This window comes from Chrysemys picta, chromosome 12, assembly GCF_011386835.1.
Source record: "Chrysemys picta bellii isolate R12L10 chromosome 12, ASM1138683v2, whole genome shotgun sequence".
Taxonomy (NCBI): domain Eukaryota; kingdom Metazoa; phylum Chordata; order Testudines; family Emydidae; genus Chrysemys; species Chrysemys picta.
The window spans coordinates 38,095,220-38,112,686 of record NC_088802.1 but is presented as its reverse complement, the minus strand read 5'-3'; the positions used below and the strand labels follow the sequence as shown (position 1 = coordinate 38,112,686).

The following is a 17,467-nucleotide window of genomic DNA, read 5'->3' as shown; positions in this document are numbered from 1 at the left end:
ATATAGATATCAAAGGAATAACTTTATCCTGCCTTTAGAAAAGAATAAATGATTAGAAGAGATACATTGGGTGAAGTTCAAATTACTAACTACAAAACCTAACCCTCTCTGGACATAGTTTTGTTTTTAACATACACATCACTCAGGATACATAAAGCACCAATTTCACTGCTGTACCTCAGTGTTCAGTTGAAATGATGATAATCCAGTCCCTCTTTCAAGTGTAGTGTGGCCAAGTTTTCTTCAAATCCTCCACCTGTCAGATCCTGTGGGATGAGACACAGCATTAGTTCATTCAGGTGAAATGAAGAAAATGGGATCAGTTGTTGATCTAAAAATTAATAAAAAAAACAGTTGAGAAATCTATCTGTGCATACATCCCCCCACATCCTTCTAAAATGATTGCATTAGTTTAGAAACTCATGACCCTAGACAGCTTATTTCAAGAGAATAGAGAAAGCAAAAAAAAAGTTTTACTTCTATCTCTGAGTTCAAAGTCTGTTTTGTTCTTTCCTTCCCTAACTGGTCATGTTCTGGATCAACCCCCAACGTACCCCCCCTGCCAACCCCTGGAAACAAAAACCTTGTAACTCCAGAGAGAAATACTGGCAGCTTTCAGACTCTCTTTTCATCCTCAGCTCATGGGGTGAAAGCCGGCATGTTCAAGAACTTTTCCAAGATAGCCCAGGGGGGATGGTCACCAGTTCAGACTGCTGGCAAACAGCTCATTCTAACTGCTAAGCACAACACAGGATTTGCACTGAAACCAGCTCTGCAGAGGACTATGTGTGTGCTTTTGTTTTGTTTTTTAAGTACACACATTTTAAGAGACTGGAACGAGGATGCCATTTAACAAAGTAGTAATAATTGTGGATTTTGCATAATGTGCTTGGCTGGTGAAATACACCTTTCAACAAGCAACTGGCATATTAACCATAGTTACAGGTGTTTCCTTCAAATCCTTTTTACTGTCTGGACAAGAAACTCTGTATTTTTGTTCCATGCACAATATTGCAAGGCAGTGATGTCATTAAGTAAACACGCCAACCTCAGCATTTCTGATGTGATACTTCGCCCTCCTATAGTCTTTAATTTCACAAATCTTTAAGCTCTTCATAAATAATTTATTAATCATGACAATACCTTAAGATGTAAGTAAGGGATAAACCAGGATTGCTGCAGCATCCCTTTGAGTGAAACACAGCAGCTGTGTTAAGAGCTTTAACAACGCACACCACCACTATGAAATCATACAGGAAAGAAGTGAAGCATAATACGTACAACTGAAATGGCCGGAGGAATTCAGGGAGGCAGAATGTTCAACTGTCCTGGTCAAAATCTGATGAAAAAATTGCTGTGGGATCTTTAATGACCACAAACTGTCAGAACCTCAGCTTTACTTCTCACCCAGCTGAGGACATCTCCAACTTCCCATATCACCGAGGGGCAGTCAAGGAAGAGAGCCATCAACAGAATCTCTTACAAACACGACTTCCCTTAGCATCTGAGTGTTCCCTGGAGGTCTCCCATTCAAAAAATGAACTGCCCTAATCCTGCTTTAGCACATAAGATGTGAGAATGCTAACAAAAGTATCCAAGTAGTGCTAATGTCATGTCTATAACCTGGATCATTGCTGCCTTTGGGGAAATAAATGTTGGATTGTGTGAGCATCAGTAAAGCTGTGTTACTCCCTCCTTTCATGTTCCTCCACTTCTCAGAGGGTCAGGTTTGTGGTTCTGACTTTTTAAAGAACAACTCTTCATTCTTTCTCCTGCTTGAACTGACAGATGAAAGGAAACATCTGCAGGCACATTGCTTCAGACCTCAAACCCACCCCAGCGAGCTGTGCCTCAAAACCATATGGCTCTCATTACCTTTTTTCAGTTCTTCCACTTTAGTCTGCTCGGCAAAAAGTATTTAGAAAGCTGCTGCTGATGCTGTGCTATTTCAGCAACACGGTAACCACAAGCCCTAGTGCTAGTATTTATTGAACTCTGATGCTTTCTGTGCCTGAGAGTGATATAGTGGTAGCTAATATATAATTTACATAGCACCTTTCATCCCAAAAGAGTCTAAAGAAATTGACAAAGTGCTCAACAAAATACTTAAGTAGGGTATATGCCACTCACCACCCAAACATTGCTAGCTCTGGGGCAGAATGTGGCAGCTGGACACAGCAACACTAAACCGTTTAGGACAGGAAGTACAGATTATCACACCTAGCTGGAAGTGTGAAATAAAGTGAAATGTGACTATTTACACATGGACACTAAACACAGAATCTGCAGACTTCAGAAGTGAGAAGCTTTTTTAAGGAAGTCCTTGCTTTACAAAACTAACGCCCAATTGCTCAAAACCGTTTGACAGGTTCATTATGTTTCTTTAGAGACTGCTGAGCTGGGGTGTTGGGAAGGTCCCTTTTTGTGTGTGATCTGTCCATCTCCCATTCCCTTGGAGAGACACCTCTCCCCCCCCCCCAACTACAGGGACTGCAAGTGTGCCTGTCCCTTGCACAAGGAGCCCAAGATGTGGGGGAAGCTGTGCCCTCTTCCCCCTGGCACACCTAGGTAAGAGCCAGGCACAGGATACACTTAATTCCCATGCCACCTTCCCCAGTCATTGCCACAGCGCCTCTCCTCCCACTCAGGAGACAGGATAGTCCCCATATCCACAGTGTGCGCTTTATAAACAGAGCGGACTCTTCCCCTTCACCACAAAACCCCACTTCTTTTTAGAAGACCAATAGCTTCAGGGCCCCGACTCTCTCATTTGCTGAGCACCCGCTTCACCTATTGCAATCAGTGGTAGTTGAGGGCATTCAGCAGTTTGATGGACTGGGCCCTCGTTTTGTGATTCACTTGCAACCACATATGTCAGTAGTCTATGTGCAAGATTCCCCACTCAAGTTAATGTGGAATTCTACATAACAACGTATGGCTAAGTTATGACCCATGGTCTTCACCTCTCTCAAGCCAGGACAGAGGGAGCTGGATGAGCCTCCCACTACATGGTCAGAATTCTGGGTGTAGGTTTATTTTCAAGTTTTGTTTTGTTCTTTAAAACTCAGATGCTAAATTAAGCCGTGTGGTTAAAAGGAATCCCATCATTCCCTGAGCAGCAGGTTGGGGAGCTGAAACGAGGCATGGCTTTACACAGCTGAACTAATGCAAGAAGCTGCCAGGAAAACCTACTGTATTTCTCACACACTAGCTTTTGGCTTCTTAATTGAGATTTGAAAGTAGAAAAGCCCTTTTCACTTCAAGCACTTGGAATCTAACCTGAGCCACAATACTCTGTGGAATAGAACTGGAACAAGAAAGAGCATGCTCCTCTCGCCTACTCTGGAGAAAGTGAGAAAACATAAAGAATGCAAAGCTGTAGGTGAAGCAGGTTTTAAGATTTTGGGATAGAATTTGGACCATCAAGAGCAAAGATTTTAGTCTCACAATGAGCAAAACACGCAACTGCACACACACCTCTTTTCTACCTCCACAGAATTGCAGCTGTAGCTCTTTGGCCTAAATGCACTGAAAGCTTTTTACAAATGGAGCAGGGACTGCATAGTGTAGCTTTTCCTTTCAAGAACTAATTTTAAACGTTAATGACAAATAATGCCAGCATAAGCCAGAAAGATGCTGCCTGCAAAATCCAGTGAGCAAGCAAGCAAGCAAGCACTATACTGAGTAAATGGCAGTCACGGAAGTTCCACAAAAACAATCCATTTATTATCTAATCTTCTCAACAGAATAGGCACAAACCAGACTTGTTTCGCAACAGCTTTAAAATCTACACTGGAACTGAAAAGAAGCTCTTCTTGTCCTGGATTGCAAAAGAAGGGAAAATAAGCCTATGGAATGCATTCTTGGACAATATTTTAAATACTAGGACAAGTCTTCAGGAGAAATGCCATCTCATCCCAGAGCACAGGATATTGAAGCCCAGCATGGCAAGAGACCTTGCCATGATCAATTCTCTGAAACTGATACCACTTTAACACAGTCATTCGCCAGAACAAAACTGCTCTTTAGTTAGTGTGAGACCTCTCTTGCAAGAGCTACTGAAGGAATCATAGATAGGTAACATGCTTAGCAAGCTTCACAATGCTAAACAAGTAAGATGAATGGGTGATTAGTCCTGCCAAGTTTTTGATGTAGGGATAATTGTTTCATATTTGGTTCTGTAATTTGTATTATGCCCACCCTGTAAAGCAATATATGGGGGAGAATCCTGTCCATCAATGGGGATGTACGGGTGCAACAGCCCAGGATGTTTAGAAGTCTGTTAATGACTTTTATTTAAGAAGAACTTGTCTAAGAGCTGAGAGGATGTGCTGCTAATTCTGCCTTCCAGAAATCTCCGACAATTGCAGGTAACAAGTTCAGCAGGGAATATCTGGCTGGATCATACTTGTTGCATGAGCACATATTCAGATTTGGGAACTGCTACCCTTAAGCGTTTCAGAACAAGGCATGTAAGGTTGTTTTATTTGTCTGCGTGACCTGAAACACACACCTGGGCAAAATGATTTGCCAAAATGGTTTGGAAATTTCTCTAAAACATGCATTTTGTTTCCATATGGCATGCACAAGAAAGGTGTTCTTTTAGAGAGGAATTTCATGTCTCAATTATAGTAAAATTAAAGAATCTTCCTCCTCACATCGTAGTGTGACTCATTAAATCAGCACTTTTTTTGCATTGTTCCAACTGATTAATTTGTGTCAAAAGGACTACAACGCCAAAGATATCCATGACTATGGAAAAGGCTTCTCATTTAATCAGCCTTAATATCAGTTTGTGTTAATTCCCCTCCCACTCCATGACTGATTATATCACTGTTTTTCTGGCTATTGCACCTAGTTTATTAGTTGTTTTTGATGAGCTGCATAACTGTGTCTACAGGCTGCTCTGCTACCTCCAACTCCTTTGTGATCATTAGCAGAGATGGGATTGTGAAAGCTCAGATCTGACAGCACATTCTGGGGGGAGGTGAATTAAATACATAGCAGTGAGGTAGGTTTGTTGTTCAGCTCATTTTTCAGATGTGGGCTGCACAGAAAACAAAGCAAGTTCAACCAGTCTAAAAATATAACAAAGACCGAATCCTCAGCTTTATACTTAGTCTGCACAATATCATCACAGATCAATGAAAGTTCAACATCTCTGCAGATTTCAATCAGTTTAGAAACCATTTCCTCTAGTGGTCAGGCCTAAAGTTTGAGGACTTCTCCACACAGGAGACCTAAATGTTTTAAACCACAGTCAGTTACAGGCTTGTTTTGTTTTTGGCGTAGGGCTGCTTTCCAGAGCAGATTAAAAATGACTACCGAAAGGTGTGGTCATTCAAGTCCAGCCACAATAGCACAGGCAGTAAGAATGAGATTTCAATTTAAACCAAGCTCATGCAGCCTCTGCGAGAAGGTGTCATACTAACATAAGTTATACTATGTGTATTATTGGCAGAAAGGGGGACTGATGGAAGAACACTACATAAAGGTGACCTGCAAAGGCAAAAGGGGAGAGAGAGGAAAAAAGAGAGGCAGAATGGTCCAGTGGACAGGGCCCTGGAGTGGGACTCAGGAAACCACTGAACCTGCTGGGTGATTTTAGGCAAGCCATTTCACCTCTCTGTCCCTCCCCCGCCCCCATCCTTTGTCTTGGCTGAGTAGACCGCAAGCTCTTTGGGGACAAACCCTTGCTATATATTTGAACAGTGCTTAGCGTCAGGGCCTCTGGGCACTATTATACTACAAATCATAATAATTAATAATAAACATGGCTTGAGATCAGGTTTCAATTCCTGGATCTACCACAGACTTCCTATGTATCCTTGGACAGTCATTTAAGCTCTCAGTGCCCCATTGTTAATGTGTACAAATTGATTTGAGTTCCTTAGAAGAAAGAAATCTGAAAAGAAACCCTTTCCCTTTTCAATTTAGTCCTTGTCCACTTGGCCACTATTGTATTCTCTTATGTTTTTAATATTGCTAAAAGCCTGCGCAGTGGCCTCTTTCTCTGCTCTTTCTCTGAATAACAGAGACTTGGTGGGATAACTCACATGACTGGAGTACTGTCATGGATGGGTATAAACTGTTCAGGAAGGACAGGCAGGATAGAAAAGGTGGGGGAGTTGCATTGTGTGTAAGAGAGCAGTATGACTGCTCAGAGCTCCAGTATGAAACTGCAGAAAAACCTGAGAGTCTACGGATTAAGTTTAGAAGTGTGAGCAACAAGGGTGATGTCGTCGTGGGAGTCTCCTATAGAACACCAGACCAAGGGGATGAGGTGGATGAGGCTTTCTTCAGGCAACTAACAGAAGTTACTAGATCACAGGCCCTGGTTCTCATGGGGACTTCAATCACCCCTATATCTGCTGGGAGAGCAATACAGCAGTGCACAGACAATCCAGGAAGTTTTTGGAAAGCGTAGGGGACAATTTCCTGGTGCAAGTGCTGGAGGAACCAACTAGGAGCAGAGCTCTTCTTGACCTGCTGCTCACAAACAGGGAAGAATTAGTAGGGGAAGCAAAAGTGGATGGGAACCTAGGTGGCAGTGACCATGAGATGGTCACGTTCGGGATCCTGACACAAGGAAGAAAGGTGGGAAGAGAATACGGACCCTGGACTTCAGAAAAGCAGACTTTGATTCCCTCAGGGAACAGATGGGCAGGATCCCCTGGGAGAATAACATGAAGGGCAAAGGGGTCCAGGAGAGCTGGCTGTATTTTAAAGAATCCTTATTGAGGTTGCAGGAACAAACCATCCTGATGTGTAGAAAGAATAGTAAATATGGCAGGCGACCAGCTTGGCTTAACGGTGAAATCCTTGCTGATCTTAAACACAAAAAAGAAGCTTACAAGAAGTGGAAGATTGGACAAATGACCAGGGAGGAGTATAAAAATATTGCTCAGGCATGCAGGAGTGAAATCAGGAAGGCCAAATCACACTTGGAGTTGCAGCCAGCAAGGGGATGTTAAGAGTAACAAGAAGGGTTTCTACAGGTATATTGGCAACAAGAAGGCGGCCAAGGAAAGTGTGGGCCCCCTACTGAATTGGGGAGGCAACCTAGTGACAAAGATGTGGAAAAAGCTCATGTACTCAATGCTTTTTTTGCCTCTGTCTTCACGAACAAGGTCAGCTCCCAGACTGCTGCACTGGGCAGCACAGTATGGGGAGGAGGTGACCAGCCCTCCGTGGAGAAAGAAGTGGTTCAGGACTATTTAGAAAAGCTGGACGAGCACAAGTCCATGGGGCCGGATGCACTGCATCCGAGGGTGCTAAAGGAGTTGGCGGATGTGATTGCAGAGCCATTGGCCATTATCTTTGAAAACTCATGGTGATCGGGGGAGGTCCCAGATGACTGGAAAAAGGCTAATGTAGTGCCCATAGGAGGATCCGGGGAACTACAGGCCAGTCAGCCTCACCTCAGTCCCTGGAAAAATCATGGAGCAGGTCCTCAAGGAATCAATTTTGAAGCACTTTGAGGAAAGGAAAGTGATCAGAAACAGTCAGCATGGATTCACCAAGGGCAAGTCATGCCTGACTAACCTAATTGCCTTCTATGATGAGATAATTGGCTCTGTGGATGAGGGGAAAGCAGTGGATGTGTTATTCCTTGACATTAGCAAAGCTTTTGATACAGTCTCCCACAGTATTCTTGCCAGCAAGTTAAAGAAATATGGGCTGGATGAATGGACTATAAGGTGGATATAAAGCTGGCTGGATCGTCAGGCTCAACGGGTAGTGATCAATGGCTCCATGTCTAGTTGGCAGCCAGTATCAAGCGGAATGCCCCAAGGGTCAGTCCTGGGGCTGGTTTTGTTCAATATCTTCATTCATGATCTGGAGGATGGCGTGGATTGCGCCCTCAGCAAGTTTGCAGATGACACTAAACTGGGAGGAGTGGTAGATACGCTAACAAGGTAGGGGTAGGATACAGAGGGACCTAGACAAATTGGGAGGATTGGCCCAAAAGAAATCTGATGAGGTTCAACAAGGACAAGTGCAGAGTCCTGCAGTTAGGATGGAAGAATCCCATGCACTGCTACAGCCTAGGGATTGAGTGGCTAGGCAGCAGTTCTGCAGAAAAGGACCTAGGGGTTACAGTGGACAAGAAGCTGGATATGAGTCAACAGTGTGCCCTTGTTGCCAAGAAGGCTAACAGGATTTTGGGCTGTATAAGTAGGAATATTGCCAGAGATCAAGGGACGTGATCATTCCCCTTTATTTGGCATTGGTGAGGCCTCATCTGGAGTACTGTGTCCAAATTTGGGTCCTACACTACAAGGAGGATGTGGAAAAATTGGAAAGAGTCCAGCGGAGGGCTGAGGGAACTAGGATTATTTAGTCTGCGGAAGAGAAGAATGAGGGGGGATTTGATAGCTGCTTTCAACTACCTGAAAGTGGGTTCCAAAGAGGATGGATCTAGACTGTTCTCAGTGGTACCAGATGACAGAACAAGGAGTAATAGTCTCAAGTTATAGTAGGGGAGGTTAGGTTGGATATTAGGAAAAACTTTTTCACTAAGAGGGTGGTGAAGCACTGGAATGGGTTACCTAGGGAGGTGGTGGAATCTCCTTCCTTAGATGTTTTTAAGGTCAAGCTTGACAAAGCCTTGGCTGGGATGATTTAGTTGGGGATTGGTCCTGCTTTGAGCAGGGGGTTGGACCTCCTGAAGTCCCTTCCAACCCTGATATTCTATGACTCTATGCTGCCTCACTAGCAGAATTTATGATCTCAGCTCCAGTAACATCAGTGTTACCATCAGCCAACAAGACACCTCAGACAGTAGGGTGCAAAAGTGTAAATGAGGATGTTACTTGGCCATGGTCTCCGGGTATTTGACACCAAAATTGTGACTATTTTCATTCTTAATTTCACAGCAACAGAAAGGTGATTAAAAGATATTGAGATTCCAGAGGCCATTCCACAAAGATTCCATCTAAGTAGACCAAATTGTGGCTCCAAAAACATTGTCTTTAAAGGTGCTATGCAGTATAATGTAGTCTGCACACAGAATACAGTCACTGATAGAGAAAAGTACTGTAAAATTACAGTTGAAATCATGGACCAGAGTTTTCAGAGCACACAAGATATTGTATAATAGCTTCCTTGTCAGGGCTTCAGAAATTAGATGTACTTTATAATGGGTTATGCAGCTGTTTTGTCCTTGGTCTTCCATCTACCATTATGTTTCATATGAAAAATTAAATTAGTTGCAATATTACTAGCCAATGTCAGGCTTATTACCAACCTGTCTACATGATAATGCCCTGGGGTACTTGCAGTCTGGTTTTACAACTGTGAAGTACTTTGATCTCTGCGCTGACCCTAACCTTGGGAGTGCTAAGGTCAAAGGGGATTGTAGGGGATGAATTTCAGCTAAACAATCATAAAAACCGAATAGGTTTTAAATGTCTTTGTTTATATGAAGGAAACCTGCCAATATGGTTTTTAAATATGTAGCGTTAGTTGCAAGTTTCAGTAACTTTTAGTATTCACAGTGAGAGGGTATTTGCTATCATGCCTTTCAGCATCTGATCTTATGCTTTTGTGTTGTTCCTTATTTGTGTTGTGCTATGTTGTTATTTTAATGTAATAGCAGAATATCTGCTGCTCATCTTTTAGTAATTCAGGAGTCAACCGAATGAGTGAAAGAGAAAGCGGTTGCAGTCTTTGACTCTCAGCAGTACTCAGACGCAGAAGAGGCTTAAGGATGGGCATGTTGCACACAATGACTTAAGGGCCTGGTTTATAAAACAAAGTCTCTGTTTCTGCACTCACAGTTTCTGTGCCTGAACACAGTTATGGTTGCAATATTTTGGGTACAAACAAGGGCAAGTGACCAACCATGTCTGCAACATGCAAGGACATTTGTGCCCACAAAATGGTACGTCAAAAAGGGAGAACTGATTAAGGACCCTTTAAAGATATCCTTGCTTTTATTACTCCAACATTTCCATTCCCTCCCTGCAATAATCTCTAAAAACGATTTCACAAAATTGGCCTCTACATCTTAGGATGAGTTTTGACTAAAAACTAGGGCTGTCGATTAATCGCAATTAACTCATGTGATTAACTCAAAAAATTAATTGCGATAAAAAAAATTAATTGTGATTAATCACACTGTTAAATGATAGAATACCAATTGAAATTTATTAAATATTTTTGGATGCTTTTTTATATTTTCAAATATATTGATTTCAATTACAACACAGAATACAAAGTGTACAGTGCTCGCTTTATATTATTTTTTATTACAAGTATTTGCACTGTAAAAATGATAAACAAATAGTGTTTTTCAATTCACCTCATACAAGTACCATAATGCAATATCTTTATCATGAAAGTGCAACTTACAAAGGTAGATTTTTTTTTGTTACATAACTGCACTCAAAAAACAAAACAATGTAAAATTTTAGAGTCTACAAGCCCATTCAGTCCTATTTCTTGTTCAGCCAATCGCTAAGACAAACAAGTTAGTTTACATTTACGGGACATATTGCTGCCTGCTTCTTATTTACAATGTCACCTGAAAATTAGAACAGGAATTTACATGGCACTTTTGTAGCCAGCACTGCAAGGAATTTACGTGCCAGATAAGCTAAACATTCATATGCCCGTTCATGCTTCCGCCACCATTCCAACTTCCATGCTGATGACGCTCGTTTAAAAAAATGCACTAATTAAATTTGTGACTGAACTCCTTGGAGGAGAATTATATGTCTCCTGCTCTGTTTTACCTGCATTCTGCCATATATTTCATGTTATAGCAGTCTCGGATGATGACCCAACACGTTGTTCGTTTTAAGAACACTTTCACTTCAGATTTGACAAAACACAAAGAAGCTACCAATGTGAGATTTCTAAAGATAGCTACAGCACTCGACCCAAGATTTAAGAATCTGAAGTGCCTTCCAAACACTGAGAGGGACGAGGTGTGGAAAATGCTTTCAGAAGTCTTAGAAGAGCAATACTCCAATGCGGAAACTACAGAACCCAAACCACCAAAAAAGAAAAATAACCTTCTGCTGGTGACATCTGACTCAGATGATGAAAATGAACATGCGTCGGTCTGCACTGCTCTGCATTGTTATCGAGCAGAACACCTCATCAGCATGGATGCATGTCATCTGGAAGGGTGGTTGAAGCTTATGGAGACATACGAATCTTTAGAGCATCTGGCATGTAATTATCTTGCGATGCTGGCTACAACTGTGCCATGCAAACACCTGTTGTCACTTTCAGGTGAAACTGTAAACAAGAAGCGGGCAGCATTATCTCCTGCAAATGTAAACAAACTTGTTTGTCTGAGTGATTGGCTGAAAAAGAAGTAGGACTGAGTGGACATGCAGGCTCTAAAATTTTACATTATTTTATTTTTGAGTGCAGTTAGTTTTTTGTACATAATTCTACATTCACGATAAAGAGATTGCACTACAATACTTGTATTAGGTGAACTGAAAAATACCATTTCTTTTGTTTTTTATTGTGCAAATATTTGTAATAAAAATAATATAAAGTGAGCACTGTACACTTTGTATTCTGTGTGGTAATTGAAATCAATGTATTTGAAAATGTAGAAAACATCCAAACATATTTAAATAAATGGTATTCTATTATTCTTTAACAGTGCAATTAATCACAATTAATTTTTTTTAATCGCTTGACAGCCCTACTAAAAACACTTCTATAAACCACTGGAAAATGAGTTTTATAATAAAACAAAAGCACATCCTTAATTAGGGTGATGCTAGCAGATACAGATAGCTTATGCCAAAAACTGTACTCACCAACTTTACACAGATAATGAAAGGTGGGGTTGCGTCTCTGAAATGTTGTATGGGAATTTGGGGTTTTGGTCTCTCCTGCAAACAGTGAAATTTCATTAGAAGACATAAAGGGTTATTTTTAGCTCAATAATGGGGGTTGTTTGGCATTAAAGAGTGAAATTGTATTCAAAGATCATGTATTAGAATGGCTCATTATTTTGCCTTTCACTTCAAATACAATGTAGTTTCTGGGTCACCATAAACAACTACTTTCTGTAATGCCTTAGATAGATGTACACATGATTTCAGGTCAGAGCTTATTACACAAATACTTCAACTGTATCATCAAGAATGAAGACTCTGGATACTACAAAGTTACTAAACACCCTCAATTCCCATTGCCTTCAGCAGGAGCTGATGGCATACATCAGCTTCTCAGAGTCCTGAGCTCCATGGGTCTGACTGCCCAGTGAAATCAACAGCACTGAATCTGGCCTTATGCTTACAGTAGATTCTCATGAGTGGCGCTAAATTGTTTTATTACCATAAAAATCAATATTGCTCCAGGATTGTGACACTTTCTTTTTAGATGGTTCATTTACTGCCATTTAAATATCTTCTTCCTTTATCTTGAGTAACACAAAAACCTTCTGCCTACATTTGTCCAGGTGATTCCCAGCTGGGCTAGTGAGAGACATGTCACCTAGGGAGCATGTTACAATCTATCCTTTGGACTCTTCTTCAAACAGAAACACTGTGCTAGGTTGAATATAGCTCTATAAATAACCACTAAACTTTTCTCTTTTTCTTTCTTCCTTCCTTTCTTTCACCACAGATTTTAGCTTTTATGCATCATGGGCCAAATCCTGCTCCCACTAAAGTCGGTAGTAAAACTCACTTCAACAGGAGTTTGGCCCCATACACAGAATACATTAAAAAGACATTTGTTTTTCTTCCCCTCTAAACTGACCACAGTTTCAGTGACTGCAGTGTGCTCCTGGCTCCCTCTCAACTACAGTACAAAGAACTTCCCTTACCTTAGATCTAGAAACTGACCTCTCTCCCACACAGACTTGCTGTGATCATGCTTTTTATTGGTATAATTTATTGACGCAGGAGATGCTAAGTCATGAAACCCCACATCATTCCATTTCCCCTCTCCTACTAAAGAGCAGTTGAATCTTCATGGAAAACAGTCTTCAGGGAAATAATTTTGCTTCTATAAATCTCTCCCCCTGCCCCCTCCCTCCAACTCAACCCACGTAATTCCCTTTCTTATTCTGCATTTCTAGAGATTTTTCACTTGACCAGAGCTCAAAGAGCATCTACATGAAAACAGGATCCTTGTTCCTGAAGAGCCTCTGTTCCTGCCTGCTTATTCCCCACATGTAGCAATATCTATTGGTGAGGAGACTGGAGGGTGCAGGATTGCTAACATAAGAGAGGCCAATGGTTTCATTCTAGCAGGGGTTGGAACTGACCAAAACTTACCACCATCTGTTCTATGCACTATGTGAAATGAGTTGCTGCTCTCATTTGGTTCTCATGTTACAAAAAAACACAATCACAATTGGTGCTAAATGTCACTCTGGCTCCCTACTGTATAGGAAGAAAAATTCCACACATTCCATTACCCATCCCCAGCCATCTAGACCCCTAATTAAATAAATATAGTATGGACTGCACACTATAATTCTTCACTATATTTAAAATTAGTGACACTCTTTTTGTTGTTGTTTGTCTAATGAGCTTAGAATGTCACTTCTCACAAGATAATTCCAGATGACAGTAATGGAAGTGACACTAATTGTTACTAACCTTGGATTCTTGGTAAGTGTAGAAACCTTTCGCTATTTTATTTTCATCAACATCACAAAATGCAGCTACCTGGTGAAAACAGAAAAAGGAGACAAAGGATTTAATAAAGCTCAGTACTACCAGCAGACGTCTCACTTGCTATCATATCCCCACTAACCTTGCCCCTCTATTCCCTTTCTCACCTTCACAAAGCCCTCAAAAGGAATCTGATTTTCAGCTCCTCACAAGCCATTCTGAAAAGAGTGCAGGATGGTGGATTTCAAACGGTCTATGAATCACACAGCGACTGCTGGTACGTGGAGGAGTGCAGGCTGGTTACATGGGCCTTTATCCTGAAAATGCTTATTCCTATGAGTAAAGTTGAGCACATGTGTGAGTGAGTGTAAGATTGGGCCGACGGTTCTGGCTCTCCTACTTGCTTGGAGCTGCTGAATCACATTAAAGACAGCTTTCCCCACACTATTCTTGAGGCAGACAGTCGCTGTAGTTTGCCACAGGGGTGTAATGCGCCTCGGAATGGGAAAGCAGGTGCTTTGTGTGATTGCCAGTAGGAGGGAAGATATCCATGAGACATGCACTCTACTTACATGATGAGTAGGGCTAATCAAATTATTTCTGTTTGAAACTTTTCTCCAGTGGAAAGCTGGATTTTCTACTGAATGAAAAACCATCCCATTATGAAAAAGTTTGAGAACTCCTGATATAAGCATTGTCAAGTTCTAACAGGTTGTCCTTTCTAAAGTTCTAGAATAACCTCCTATGTAGGCGCATGGTGAAAGGAAAAACTTAAATGTCCCCTGAGAGATGTCAGTTAACAAGAAGCATGTTAAATCTCGCTGATAACAAATCCATCATTCTATCCCATTCCTTGAAAAAATGTTTAAATATTAAAGATTAATTAAAGACTATTAAAGATTACTTTAATGTGATTTAGTAGTTCACTGCACACACATTTTCTGGGACAGATTTCAAACATTTTGCTCATACACAGAAAAAAGCTACAGAAAATCTTTGACATACGTCTGAATTAAAAAAAAAAAAAAAATCCAGCCTAGGAGACTTCCTGCTGCGAAACACACATTCAGAGCCACAAGACAACTAAGAATATTAATAGCAGCATCAAGTGAACACATCACAACCTTATGGCTCAGAATAGGAAAGCTTGTTGCTATTGTTGGCTCAACAATAGACCAGAACTACAAAACATAGAACAGACCATAGTTCGGATTGGACAGTCTCAATTCTAGGTGGGAAGTGTTGTGCCTTATAGTCACTTGTAATGCACAAGGAACAAAAGCAAAACAAGAGGACCTTGACCTAAAATTACACTATAACACCCCTACACAAATGTACCTCTCATTTACATTCTGGATAACCAATACCTGCACATTTACCTGAGTATCACAATTCTGAACTAAATATCCATTAACCTACAGATGTTAAAACACTACAGAAACTACCCGTGGAGCTAGAATATTTCACCAGATACCTGTGTACAACATGGCTGCAATAATACCTGAGAACATTTCTGTAACAGTACAATACATTCTTAACCACAGTGCACCAAAATTTGGGGAGCCTGTATTCTTACCTGTATTTTATATTACACCTAAATTCTATGTGTGTGTTTTGTACATACACACCTATGTACTTGTAAACTGCCTTACAAAATGCAAACAGATTTTTAAAAAATGGCGGAGTTAAACAGATTTAAGGAGCATTGTAAATTACCACAGAAATACTTTGGTTTCTCTTATTGTACGCTGTAATGAAGCATTATTTCTGGATGCAAACTTGCCAAATATTTCAAATGTTTACTTATTTACATTCCTCACAAATATGCCTGTGATCCCAGTTATATGGTGGCTCCAAAATAAAGCATGGGTTGCCAATAACATTTTCCAGAGAATTTTACAAATGCAGCCTATTTTCCTTTGATTTCCATTGCCCCGTTCATGTTACTCTCTCAGGCCTGTCAGAATGAAGCAGAGCATTTGTTTGTAGATATTTAGTTAAGGTCTCATAAAAATCAATTATTCTGTGGAGGGATGGGTGGCATTTTTCTACCCTTTTTATTTTTGCATTAAAAATTGATTAACAAGACTTAAAAACTAGAAAACTTGAAAATTCAGACAGCTGGGTTTTTATTTCTTAAAGTCACATAATGTTACAGAAGGCTGGATCCTTTTCATAGCAGCAGCCACCTCATTTTCTTCCTATGATTAAGATAATCATTTCCCTTAACCTAGTGATCCCCACTCCCTCTGAAGACAATGAAAGTCTTTTCATTAATTTCAGTGGGAGTTACATCAGTCCCATCGGCTATGGCTACACTAGAGAGCTTACAGGGGCGCAGGTGCACCGATACAGCTGCGCCCCTGTAAGCACTCTAGTGTAGCCGCTCTAAGCGGACAGGAGAGAACTCTCTCATTGGCTTAATTACTCCAGCTCCCGCGAGTGTCAGCAGCTACATTGGCGGGAGAAACTCTCCCATCAACATAGGACTGTCCACACTAGTGCTTAAATCAGCATAAATTATGTCACGCAGCAGGGTGGCTAATTCACATCTAAGTGACATAAATGACATTGACTGATTTACTCTCCCATTGTTAATCTACTCTTGGTCTGAAGGCTAAAAGTGATATGGAATTGCCAGCCCTCTGCCCTTCCAAGCCAGGGCAAAATTCCTTAGCAACAGAATTAGGCCCTCAGTGCCTTCAGGCAATTCTCAGACCGAGCTTTTTTTCAGTTACAAAATAAAGACTGTCTAGTGCAAAAAACCTTTGGGGTGAAGGCCAGGTACTATCAGTTGGGGCTCTTTTCAAGCCCTAGGTATAATCAATCTTCTAGTATAGGCCAATCCGTGAACAACGGAGACAAAAGATAAATAATAAAGGAACACAGAGTGACTAGAAACATGAGCAGTATATAAGAAACTGAGACTCAATAGGGAAAAATATAGCTATTAAAATCTGGAGGAAACTAATCAAACACACCAGGGGAGGCAGATGTTTGTGCTTGGAAAGCAGGACTGCTGGAAGAGCGTGAGGATGACAATGGACTGCTAATTAGATGAGAATTGAAAATCAAATTAATGGAGTTTCGGTCTGCAAGCACAGAGGCATCACATCACAGACCAACAAGATGAGAGTCCCCCACCAATGCTGGTTGTGAGATCACACTGAGAATATTGTATTGCAGTACGAGAGAAAGATCAACCAACTGGACGGAACTCAAAGTAAAGTAGAAGTGATTAAGGAGCTAGTGGAATCGATGTCTGCAAAAAGAATTTACAGTGACTGACGGGGTGGGTAGGACATTGGCATGTGATAACCACGGTCAATTATTTGAAGCCAAAACACTAGGATTCTAGCTCTTTGGGTTACTCTCTCAAATGGCACAAATTAACATGTTTTTCATTCCTGTGAGTTCTGACCCAAACACTCCTCCATATTTCAACATGTAAAGAGCCTATGGCATGTCAAATACATGTTATAGGGGAGCCAGGATTGGGCATGGTAGTGGCACCCTAAACTTTCCCTCTGTGCCTCTCTTCTGATATATACATGTGGGGACGAACCATGGGATGGGAGTCATCTGACTGTGCAATAATCTTCTAAGATTCCCCGTTACAAGAGTCATTTAAAATGGAAGTGTACAAACCAATGGAGAATACTTGTAGGGAACAATTATGTGTTTCCCATCTCAGTTTGTGTGGCAACAGGCTAATGTTTCCTTGCTAAATTAGGATGCACATTTTTTGTATCAGTACTTTGCATGCTGCATTTACCTGCTTTCAAACTCTTCACTTCCCTGCAAGAGTTAAGTTTCCCCACCAATGACTTTTTTGCACTATCCATGGCAATGATGAGTGGTAAAAC

At 41.1% G+C, this 17,467-nt stretch overlaps 1 protein-coding gene across 1 annotated transcript in view; it reads right to left on the bottom strand.

Moving 5' to 3' along the window:
* B3GNTL1 (UDP-GlcNAc:betaGal beta-1,3-N-acetylglucosaminyltransferase like 1) overlaps window positions 1–17,467 on the bottom strand; it is a 140,914-nt gene that overhangs the window by 5,411 nt on the left and 118,036 nt on the right. The window contains exons 5-7 of the mRNA XM_065563370.1: window positions 13,587–13,655; window positions 11,790–11,864; window positions 178–266 (exon numbers count right to left, since the gene is read on the bottom strand). Of these exons, the coding sequence (XP_065419442.1) occupies window positions 186–266; window positions 11,790–11,864; window positions 13,587–13,655 (225 nt within the window). The 3' untranslated portion in view covers window positions 178–185. The remainder of the gene's footprint in view (window positions 1–177; window positions 267–11,789; window positions 11,865–13,586; window positions 13,656–17,467) is intronic.